At 35.7% G+C, this 12,356-nt stretch overlaps 1 protein-coding gene and 1 non-coding gene across 3 annotated transcripts; one reads left to right on the forward strand and one right to left on the reverse strand.

Moving 5' to 3' along the window:
- The first annotated feature begins 3,879 nt into the window (after positions 1–3,879).
- On the forward strand, positions 3,880–3,961 carry trnas-gcu (transfer RNA serine (anticodon GCU)). The gene has a single exon. It is a non-coding gene; the product is annotated as a tRNA-Ser (tRNA).
- A 1,146-nt stretch (positions 3,962–5,107) lies between these two features.
- Positions 5,108–10,099, reverse strand: LOC113113614 (lisH domain-containing protein C1711.05-like). 2 transcript variants are annotated; one of them, XM_026279921.1, is made up of 8 exons: positions 9,863–10,099; positions 9,272–9,327; positions 9,157–9,173; positions 8,170–8,228; positions 7,944–8,079; positions 6,445–7,875; positions 6,241–6,341; positions 5,108–5,961 (listed from the first exon to the last, which is right to left on the reverse strand). In XM_026279921.1, exons 1-8 carry the CDS (start codon positions 9,977–9,979, stop codon positions 5,896–5,898), a joined length of 1,983 nt encoding a protein of 660 aa, XP_026135706.1. In that variant the 5' UTR covers positions 9,980–10,099; the 3' UTR covers positions 5,108–5,895. The 2 variants fall into 2 exon arrangements, with proteins under 2 accessions (XP_026135706.1, XP_026135704.1); XM_026279919.1 differs by having other exon boundaries at positions 8,170–8,231.
- Positions 10,100–12,356: the final 2,257 nt, after the last annotated feature.

Consider the following 12,356-nt stretch of genomic DNA (forward strand, 5'->3'; position numbering starts at 1 on the left):
CACACACACTCTCACACACATACAGTCACACACACACCCACACACACACACATTCTCACGCACGCATCCTCACACACACACATTCTTATATAAACATCCACACACTTTAACATAGACAGTTACACATGTATCCTCACACACACTCTCTCACACACACACTCTCTCACACGCATCTTCACACACACAGTTAAGCACTTTCACATACTCTTTCAAATGCATCCGTACACTCACACACTCTCACATACACATTCTCTCACAAACACAAACACTCTCACACACACATCCTGATACAAACATCCAAACACTCTCACATAGACAGTCACACATGCATCCTCACACACACTCTCACACACACTAACACACTCTCACGCGCATCCCCACACACGCTTCTAGGGCGACATGATTAATCACACGCGCTGTCTCGTCAGTAAAGCCGGTCCTGTGATTAGTAGTAAATAGGGCTGTCACTTTTGGTTCGAAAATCGATTGCACACTCGATCAAACCAACCAAAAATAGTTTCGAAAATGAAAATATGGAATCGATTTTAACCAAATATGCACACTATTAATTTTAAAATAATTAAACCATAAAAAAATAGATGTAACAAAACTCACAAACAAGCAGAAAAAGAAAATAAAGAATTCCGAAAGTGCAGTATGTGTTGCGAAAGCTAGACAGAAAAAAAAAAGCAATTTGAAAATTCGAAATTTGAAAGCGACCTCTGTGCGTTCACACCAAACGCCAATAGTGTCTGGCGCGAATGATTTCAATGTTAAGTCAATGTAAAGACGCGTTTATGCGCGTCTGGAGGTCTCGCGGCGCGGTAGACGTGAATTCGCCTCATTCACGCATCTAATTACAGGAGATTCTGAGTTTTGAAAAGGACCATTGCAAGCTGACAGCGATCGGCTTTGTGGTGGAAAATTGGCAATAATACCCCCACCTTGCGCAGCTGTGGCCTACCTGAGTGTCCTGGGACATCAGTGCGGTCGGAGCGCGTCTTCTCAACAGCTGGACATAAAAAAGCTCTGCTCTGCACCCCAAAATGTTGATTGACTTGTTTTCCTGTCCAAAAAATTTGTAATGGGCCTAGCCTTTTGGTGCATTTCCTTATGCAAAAACACACATGGCCTGTTCTCAAGTCCATTTAAAGTTTAATTCTTTTGAACAGTTGTTTGAAATGGATTTAATCATTATTTAAAATAATTTTGAAGATTTTTGAATTGCCTAAATCATAAATGCAGCAAGGTTGAGGCCTGCAGTGATGTTTTTCTTTTGTTATCCCTTACGAAAGGAAAATATATTTTCCAATATATTTCTTAAAATATATTTTGATATATTGTAATATATTATTTTCCCTTTTTATTTTCTAATATTTTATATATTTGAATACATTTAATAATATATTGATGATACATATATTATATAATATATTGCAAAATATACAAACGATTGCTGCTTTCAATATATTGCAATATATTGGAAAAAATAAATATATAATAGATGCCTAATATATTACATGATATTTTCCGATATACTGCAATATATTTTTGTTTATAAGGGATGGCAGCCGTCCCCTCTGCATATATATTTTTTTAGAGAATGTTGCACTTTTGTTGCTGTTCTGCACGAAACTTCATGCCAATAAATAAGAAATATTGCTGACTTGTGCCTTTCCAGCGCTTTTTTTTACGTTCGTCCGTTATTTGACATTGAAAAAGGAAAAACGTTTTTTTTTTGACTTGGAAAATGAACACTTATGTCTTAAAAATCGAAAATTATTTTTTCACAAAAGTGACTGCCCTAGTAGTAAATATCCATCACCTGTTTTCAAATCGAGCAACATTTAATACACAGAGCTGTAGTTTACTGACAAGCTACCCAGTATCCTGTTCATAATCGAATGGGATTCATCTGCAAACACATCTGACAACCGCATGTGATTAATCGTGCAGCCCTACATGCATCCTCACACTCTTATCCTCACACAACACACTCTCTTACATTCACAACCTTCTCAGTCTGTCTCACACACAACTACCTCTCACATACTTCTTCACAACATCCACCACAAACATGCCCTTTACAAGATCTTATTGTTTGCTTTTATTTTCTATATATTCACAGCATATGTTACAGTCCATGTTTTATTACTAAAGTTTTTTTTTTTTATTCAACAGATGCCTTTTTAAGATGAAACCCGAGAAGGGATCGAAAGTGGAGAAGACCACATCCAGAAAGAAATCATCAGTCAGTCCAAATGTTCTTTCACTGATTAACAAGATTGCGGACTATGAAAGGATGGAGTAAAACTTTGAGTGTCAGATCTTCCTATATTGCCTAGCAGAAATTCTTGACAGTGTCTCAGACTTAAAATACTTGCTGATTATTTGCTTTCATGGTTGAAATTTTTTTTTCATGCATCATCTGTTTTCGAGATGAATTGTTGCAGTTTTGAACAATTATTTTATTGTGTGTTGTTTCAGTTATATTATATATATATATATATATATATATATATATATATATATATATATATATATATATATATATATATAATATGTTGCAGTTATGATCTAACTGTTATGTTATGTTCAGTTATGAACAAACTGAATTGGTATGTTGTTGCAGTTGTGATCTAATTTAAACTTTTGAACTTATTTTTTAATTGGAATATTGTTGCAGTTATGATCGTTTGTAATAATGTTTTCTATACTATTGCAGTTATGGACAAATTATTGGAATATTGTTGCAGTTGTGCTATAATCTTTATACTGGTATATTGTTGCAGTTTTGGACAAAAAATATTAGTAAATTGCAGTCCTGAACAAACTATTGGTATATTCTTGCAGATCGGTCAGTAAATTATTAAAACACATTTTCGCACTTACGGCTGATTATTTGAATTAAAGCTCAGTGTTCTCAGTGTTCAAACTGTATGATAATTTAATGTTTTTTTTTTCTTAACTTTCCACAATATTTATGTAAAACATCTTTTCAAACATTAAAAGCTGAAGAAAATACAGAAAATCTCATGTATAATTACAGCAAAAAAAAATGTATTTTTGAATTATGGAAAATTACCTCACTTAATGTGCCCGTTATTTAACGGTATTTTTCCGGCACCCCAGCTGCAGGAGTTTTACTGTTTTTTTTTTATGGGATTTTTTTTTTTTTTATGGTGTATTGTAGGTATTTATTCCCACCTCTCTCAAACACGTCGTTTTCTACAAAATCCCTCCTTCCGACAAGCACAGTCTGCTCTGATTGGCCAACTGACTGCCTCAACACTAACTGGTTACTGAAACCACACCGCCTTTCTCTGCGTGAACATTCGGGTGGCATTACACATAGTTACATAGACATGTGGGTTGTGTTTGAATGAGTTGTTTTAGGGGGGTATGGCAGAGTCTTAACTTTGATAAAGAATATCTCTTTGGATTTGAGACTTAAGTCTTTGCAACTTTACAGATCTTATTTATGTACAAAGAGCTTGTAACACTCCAAAAGAGAAAGGAAACATTGAAATCGCATCATATGACCTCTTTCAATTGGGATCTTGTCTGAAGTCAGGCTTCCGCTGTCAGTTTTCTCTTGTGTAATGAGGAAACATGCTTTCAGAACTCTTCTGCCAAAAAAAGAAGACTTGAACATCCTACAGCAGGCATCGTCTATAAGGAATAAGGCAACACCGCCACCTGGTGGACATAACGCTTACACATACACAGAGATAATGTTACTTTATAATTATTCAGTGCCAATGTATAAGTATACAGACGTAACGGTAGCAATACAGTGCTGTTTTTATAGAATTAAACAGAATTACGTTCTATTGTGTCCTCAACCTTAAGATGTTCCAGTCGACGTTGCGGTGCCGCGACGAGGTGGCCGAGTGGTTAAGGCGATGGACTGCTAATCCATTGTGCTCTGCACGCGTGGGTTCGAATCCCATCCTCGTCGGTTTGTGATTCTTTTTTTTCTGTCTTGAAAAACATTTATCATCTATTTAGTGTTAATCTACTTTAACACTTCTGTTTATTAAGGTAAGACACCACAGGTTTCATAAAATGTTAAATAATATATATTACCTTATTTAATACAGTTAATAACAGGAGAGTTGTGACCTAATGGTTAGAGAGTCGGACTCCCAATCGAAAGGTTGTGAGTTCGAGTCAGGAATTGCCGGGTGCCGCAGCATAAATGGCTGCCCACTGCTCCGGGTGTGTGTTCACAGTGAAAAGTGACGTGACAATCTGCCAAGTATGGTGACCCATACTCAGAATTTGTGCTCTGCATTTAACCCATCCGAAGTGCACACACACACAGAGCAGTGAACGAACACACACCTGGAGCAGTGGCCAGCCATGCTGCAGAGCCCAGGGAGCAGTTGGGGGTTTGATGCCTTGCTCAAGGGCACCTAAGTCATGGTATTGAAAGTGGAGAGAGAACTCTACATGCACTCCCCCTGCCGGCCCAAGACTCAAACTCACAACCCTTCAATTGGGAGTCCAACTCTCTAACCATTAGGCCACGACTTCCCCTTTCATCCTTTCAAGTCATTTTCTGTGAATGTCGACCAGGGATGTCTCCATTGCAGTGCTGGGCTTGCAGTGGAGTGTGTGTGTGTTCACTGCTCTCTGTGTGTGCACTTCGGATGGGTTAAATGCAGAGCACAAATTCTGAGTATGGGTCACCATACTTGGCTGAATGTCACGTCACTTTCATAATCCCAGTACAATAAAACACATTGTGAATCGTTTTATAATACAGTACGTCAATGTTAGATATATATAAAAAGAGGCATTTCACAATTAAATATCCATTGATTTGCATAAATTTCCAGAACAGATATCGTAATATTGAATATTGTCATTTTGTAGACAGATTTTAGTTTTTTTATGTAGTTTAACATGTTTTTAGAAATAAAATTTTATTTAGAGTGAGTGATATATGATGTAAACAGATTGCCCTACAAAGTTTGGTGTATGTCAATGATGGTGTAGATTTATGACGCAGTAAATGAGTAACATATACTTAAAGTTTGGTATAACATCCTGAAGATGGAAATAGTGTAATAAAATAAGCACTAAAATGTGTATTTGGGATGTTTTCTTTTATTTCAATCTAAAAGGCATCATTAAAGTATTTCACAAATTACAGTATCTTCTGTGAAAATGAAGAAAAAAATGACTGAATTTAAATGCATGTCTCTGGTACAGTCTGTAGCAAATCAAGCAAGAAATAATGGTCAGTGGCTGTTACTTTTTATCTTTTCTGATTAATTGGCAATTTCTAAAATAAATGCAACATATTTTTCACCCAAATGTATATTTTGTTTTAATTCTAGGAAATATGCCAACATATGTATTTATATCTGACGTGCATTTCTGTGTGAAGAATGAGAGGAGGCCGTTGTAATTTCAACCATCTGATGTCTATTTTGAATCAAAAATGACATATACAACGTGACTTTTTTTTTCTTAATGTGCATACATTTGAACACATTTATAGAATTAAATATTTGATCTTAAGCCATTTTACTCTTTTAATTAAAAATTTAAGAATACCTATCATATGACCAAAATGAAAATAAAACAATGTTTTTTTTCCCTTGGATCTCTTGATTTATAAAAAAAAAAAAGTTTTTAAAAGAATACAAAAGGCATAAAATTCATCTTAATCACAGGAAATCCAGTTATCAAAAATAGAAAAAGACAATAATAAAAAAAACAACAATACTAAATATTTCTCAAAACGTACCTTCCCATAAAAATACAAAACATAAAAACACTGACTTACATACATATGAACAAACATGATCCATACAATAAGGACGGAGCATGCATTCAGGTTAAATACTGATTTCAGCCGAGATTGTGAACTGAAGTCTGTTGTTATGTGCTGTTGACTCCATGAGTTTCATCACTACTGAGCCGTTTCTCTTTTGAAGACTTCTTTTTCTGGACAATAAAAGAGCAATGCAAGTAAATTACTTACAGAACAATTCATCTAAATCAGTTGTATTATTATAATTATTATTATTATAAAGGTTTCCATCGGGTTTTATAAAGACAAAGACTTTTTAAGACCAAGTAAATACCATTTAAGAAACATAATGAGCCATTGTAGTAACACTTCACTTAAGACCGATCTCCAAGACTTTTCAAAAGAGCAAAACCTGCAAACTTTCTTTTAGAAACTGTGCAGTTTCAATCATGCAATTCATTCACAAACTCTACCTTTCTGTGCACGACCTCCTCCTCATCTGGAGCAGATACAGGAGGATCATCAGGGATCATCTCCTCGGTTTCTTCATCTCTCTCCTTCTTTTTCTTCTTCTCTGTACGTCATTTCAATGTGCCAGGGAACACAAGCAAACAAAAACTGAAAGAAGCAGTAAAATAAAGCCACAAGCCAGGATATACATGTATTTAATGACTCACTCTTTTTCTTCTGACTCGTTTCTACAGGAACGGATGCTTCTTCTTCTTCTTCTGCTGCTGCTGGTGGTTGAAGAACATCTGTGTTTTCACTCTCCTTGCTTTTCTTCTTCTCTTTGTCTTTCTTGGTCTTCTTGGGCTCAGGCGTGGCCTCCTCCGGTGCTGGGACATCACACGCTTCTTCCCTTTTGTGTTTTCTTTTTTTGGAAGGAGTTTTTAGATCCTGACTACAGGTTTCCTCATTTCCCAGACCATCACCATCTACAGTCTTCGCTTGAGATTTACTACTTTTTAAGGGTGTTTCTGAAGGAGCGTCATTCTGGATCTCCACAGCATCAGCAGCCTTGCTTCTTCTTTTCGTCGAAGAGCTGTTTGTGGAGTCAGACCGCGGGAGATCAGCATCCGATGCGGCTGTTTTGGGTTTCTTACCGGTCGTTTCCTCCTCGGCAGGGTCTTCGGTGCTTTTAACTTTCTTGGCTTTAGCTTTTTTTGATGGCGTTTCAGGCTCAACGGTTTCTGAATGGCTTTTACTTGCCTTAAGTTTGTTCTTTTTAGATGAAGAGAATTCTAGAGAAGCATCAGGTTTCTCCGATGTCGTTTCTTGGTCAATCTCAGAAGGGCCTTGGGTTTTCTTAGCTTTAACCTTCTTTGAAGGAGTCTCATCGGGAACGGGCTTCTTGTTTTTCACTTTTTTTGATGGCGTCTCTGATTGGTCAGAGCTAGCGTCCATCGTAGCGTCAGTTTCTAGCAGCTTGCTAGCAGCTTTCATATTTAAGGGACTATTGTCAGTTTCAACATTACTGCTTTCAGATTGGCTTTTCTTCTTTTTAGCCTTTTTTGACGGATTTTCAATGCTGCTGGTTTCTGAGGTATCAATATCTTTGCAAACACTGGTCTCAGCTTGCTCTGAAAAACCATTATCTTTTTTAAAGTGAACTCTTTTAGGAGTCGTATTGGCTTCTGAATCTGTTACACCAACCTCTTTAGTCCTGGTCAGCGGAGAGGCTGTTTTGCTAGTTTTTAAGAGTCCATTCATTTCATGGTGTGCTTCTGGTGTATCAGATAAGTTTGTGGCTTTAGCCTTTGTTTTTTTAGGGGTCTTAACCACATCAAGACCTGAGATAATACTATTTGTCTTATTCCCAGCCTTTTTGGATGGTGTCTTAACTTCATGAGATTCAGAAAGAGCTACAGAGTCTTTGTCTTTTGACTTTTTTGAAGGAGTCTCAGATGTGTCAGTTGTTAGGGGAATGTCGTCAGGTTTGGAAGTCGATTTCTTTGCTGGTGTACTGGTCTTTCCCTTCTTGGCTGGGTTTGCCTCTTTTTTAGCTCTCGCCGGCTTCTTTGTCGTCCTTCCCTTTGCTGAAGACTTTGCAGATGAGACCGGAGGGTCTTCCAAGATCGAGAGAACATCCATCTTCACTCGATCAGCATCTGGTTACAACAGACAAACTTCAATAATCACAGTTCATGTTTCTGTATTAATCTCATGTAAATCTCACCTGATAACTGAGAAACCATTTTCCTCCACTTCTCCACATCTAAACTCGAGTCTGAATCAGAATCGTTCCCTGCCAAAGGAGGCACCGACTTTTTTCTTTCCCTCGGTTTTGTCACGGTTTCTTTTTTCTTCTGTTTCTGTGGAGTGGAGTAAGTCATGAATATGTCAGGTGATATATTCATATATTCATAAATATCAAATATTTTGGTCAGTTTTAAATCAAATACCGTTGATTTTTTGGCCAATCCTGAAGTCGTCTTGCTGCTCGCAGACTTTTTTGGATCCACTACTTTCCATACACAAAACAAACAACCAAAAATATAAAAACTTAAAGAAACTGAGGGTTAGTATCATAGTTCAGCTTGATCACAACTCTACTACAAATGTCTAAAATAAAGCTTCAAATTCTTCCTATTTAAAAGAAGATTTCTACCAGAAATTAAAATGTATTCAACCTCAGGCGATCCAAGATGTAGATGAGTTTGATTCTTCATCAGAACAGATTTGGTGAAATGTAGCATTACGTCATTAAATGTCTTTACAACTTTACAAATCCATCAAGATGTTTTTAACCTCAAACCGTCACTTCTAGCAAAAATATGAATCCATCATACCTAACAGTGCTTCCTCCATTTAAAAAAAAAAAGTAAATTTCCTGTTTTCCTCACAGCAAAAATTCCCTACATATTTGTTTAGAACAGTTTTAAACAGTTTTAACTGTCAAAAGTACTTGATCTGAGCATATTTCTCTCCTGATTCAGGAAAGATTACTTTTTCACTGGAGAAAGCCATAATATGGACAGACGACATGCATTTTAGACAGAGGCGATGGTTGGAAGTCAAAAACATCTCAATAATGGATTTGATTCTTATAAAGCAGCTTTACATTTCACATAAATTGACGGACTGGAGTCTTGTGGATTATTGTGATGTTTTATCAGCTGTTTGGACTCATTCTGACGGCACCCATTCACCGCAGGGAATTCATTGGTGAGCAAGTGATGTAACGCCAAATCTGTTTCCATGAAGAAACATCTTGGATGAGTAAATTGGTACACAAACTAGGTTGTCAGACTCATGGAAGCTCCAGACAAATGTCAGAAAAACACTGCTCAAACACACATAACACAATATAAACACTGAAATGAACTACTCGTTTACCAGCAGAGGGGGCTGTGATAAATAATATTTAGTAAAGTCTCTGATGTACATACCATCTCCATCATCTGAGCTGAACGGGTCACATTGTTAAAAGGAAGAAAAATGAGAAATTAGTTTGAAACCATTTCTTTGAAGCCTACAACACGAGACACACATGCACCGTCTTACCTTCCCCACTTCTTAAAGATGTCGCTCAAGGATGCTTTCACTTCTTCAGTTTCAACCTGTAATTTAAGGCCATATTTAATACAAGCATTACGTGCATTCAGGCAATACAGAGCTCGTCTGACATCAACTTTAATAGAACAAATAAAGCACTGTGAACTGGTGCACACAGTTTTATCCGTGCACTAATATCAGTAACCACAGGACAAAGTTCATTAGCACTAAGTTACATGCACGAGTTTAAAAACATGCTTGTTTCTTCCACTCAAGTCATATTTAACGCATGCATGCAGTTATTGCCAACTACAGAGGTATGAATACAGCTTTAACTAATGTATTATGGATTATAGACATCTTGTAACGTTAATTTTGTCACTGATAAGCAGTGATTTCAGTGTGCTTTGGAGTGATAAACACCAAATAAGTTTGTATTGGTAAATGCATCAGATAAGGTTAGACTACACTAATGCAAGCGTTGAAATGCTTTATTTTGAATTCTCTTGACATTTTAAAAAGCATGGAATAATACAATTTCTTGATCTACAAGCATACTTTCTCTCGAACACACATGAATATAACGTTACATATCTGCACCTGGGGCGCGTGCTTTCTCAGCACGTTGGCTGCTTTCTTGTAGCCGTTGTCCTTTAAATGGTGATATATTAATTTGATCAGCTCGTCCTGCGAGGCGTCTGTAATATTTGAGTTCATGTTTGGGATGAGGATGAGTTTAAAAAGGGTGGGCGCGAAACTTAGGAAAAACTTTGCTGCATATTTCTATTTCCGCTACATTCGAGTAGCAGCGACACGCGTTTTCCTTCACTTTGACCCCTGAACTCTGCACTAGTCACACTGCATCATGGGAAATGTAGTTCTTTAAGGTGCGATCGGTTTCTGTAGCGTATGAGAAATTTTTATACTGTACGTATATACAGGGGCGATTCTAGGATTTTTTCAACTGGGGGGCACAAGAGGGGCCACGATTAATACAGAGGGGCCAATCTTGTGTTGTTTGAACTGTATATCCAAATCATTTCAAGAGTTCAGTAACCTTTAAAATCAGTAATAAACAGTGATACCCTATTATATTTTAATAGCAGTTATTCACTGCTCTAAATAAAAAAAAAATCAAATACAATTTGTATTAACTTTTCACTTTACAAAAGTGAAAGAAAAACTGTAATAAATAAAATAATCCAATGTATGAATAGTGTACAACTCACAAATAATAATAATATAATTTATTTATAATAGCCTTATATAATATATATATATATATATATATATATATATATATATATATATATATATATATATATATATATATATATATATATATATAATAGCCTTATTAATATAAATGCAGAATAACATTAATAATTCATAGAAATAAATACACAATTAATTAATTAATATAACTAATATAAATTTAATATAATTTCATAATGTTTTTGTTTATTATCCACATCCCATTCAATTTGCATAGCAGCAGTTGCAGTAAATTTGCATTGATGAATAAACAAAATCTACTTATGTCAAGGCTAATTAATCTTGAGCATATTGATTTAAAAATATCATATATCCATACTTTGTTAGAAAGCTACTTGTTCAAAAAGGTAGCTTTAATTTAACATGTAAAATATGTGGATCCTATAAAACAGTTTAGAATAGCTTAATTAGTCCAGTGTTGTTTTAGTATTAGTTATTTATTTTGCTATTTAATCATGCATTAAATAATTATGTATGATTTTTTTGAGAATGTTTCTGGGTGTCATCAAATGACGTTTTGTCAATAACTTCTGTGAAGGGAGGGAGAGAGAGCTTTGCAGGGGCAGACAGCAATCGCGGAGCACCATGGTGATTTAGAACGCCAACTGAATTTATTAGGAATCTACAGACGCAAATAGACTAAAGGTGTAGAAAAATAAAGACCTATATGTGTATTTTGGACTTTTTTTTTTCACCACAAGTCTGAAAAAGACATGTTACTGAAGACAAACAGGCCAAAATCTCAAAATTGACCAGTAAAAAAACCGATGTTTTTGCATGTGTCCAGAGGTGGGTAGAGTACCCAAAAACTTTACTCAAGTAAAAGTAAAAGTAATTCTAGAAATATTTACTCAAGTAAAAGTAAAAGTACTAGTCTTGAATAGTTACTTGAGTAAGAGTAAAAGAGTATCGGATAAAAAAATCTACTCAAGTAGTTAGTTACTAGTTACTTTAGGTCATATATACGGAGCCTATTTTTATTTAGATATATAGATAAATGTATGTAATGTATGTGTGCGTGTGTAAATGTATATATTTCATCAGCCTTTACTCCAATTTATTATAAAACCCTGTCTGTTTACTTAAGTAACAGATATAGGTTTCATGCCATAACATATTTTTAATACGACTGACTTTAACTTTCAATGTTAAATTCACATTTAATATAATGTGATATAAATATTGCTACTAATCTTTCATTGTTCAGAAAGAGAGCAAATAACATTTACATTATTAAAGATAATTTTCACTGACAGTCTAGATTGCAATCACTCTCAGAAATTCCCATTAAAATCACTGAAACTGTTAACACTGTGAAATCAATATCTTAATTATAGATTCGTACACACATCTGCACTTTGTTGTTTCTGACGAGAGGATTCGCCAGAAAGAGGTATTCAGTCAGTGAGCGAGTGAAGGAAGCACCGACATTTCAGCGATGACTCATCGGAACACCTCTGATTGGCCATTGCATTCAAAAGAATCGTGTGTGATTGGTTATAATGCGCAGCGCTGTAAAAACACGTCTATCTCTGGCTCAGCGCCAGCAAGCGATCACAGATCTGAATTTAGCAGCTGATGATATGACTTGCTGAACGTACTCGCACCGGTGTGATTGTATTAAAATTAATAAAATCTTAATCGGCTATTTTTTGTCTTTTGGAAGCTGCATTCAACTTGACTCCCCTCTGTTATAAGCCACACACGTACAACAAACTACTGTCATAGTGGTATCGTGTACTGTAATCGAATGTAGCCCAAGTTATTACCTGTTAAACAGTAGACAGCACACACGTTCATCTAATAAGGATCTCCATCG

The sequence above is a fragment of the Carassius auratus genome, chromosome 14, assembly GCF_003368295.1.
Source record: "Carassius auratus strain Wakin chromosome 14, ASM336829v1, whole genome shotgun sequence".
Lineage (NCBI taxonomy): Eukaryota > Metazoa > Chordata > Actinopteri > Cypriniformes > Cyprinidae > Carassius > Carassius auratus.

Coding starts and splice junctions, on each gene's coding strand:
- LOC113113614 (XM_026279919.1), bottom strand. CDS start 9,979: ATGAACTCAAATATTACAGACGCCTCGCAGGACGAGCTGATCAAATTA. Junction 9,328..9,862: donor TGAGAAAGCACGCGCCCCAG/GTGCAGATATGT, acceptor CTTAAATTACAG/GTTGAAACTGAAGAAGTGAA. Junction 8,080..8,169: donor GATTGGCCAAAAAATCAACG/GTATTTGATTTA, acceptor TCCACTCCACAG/AAACAGAAGAAAAAAGAAAC.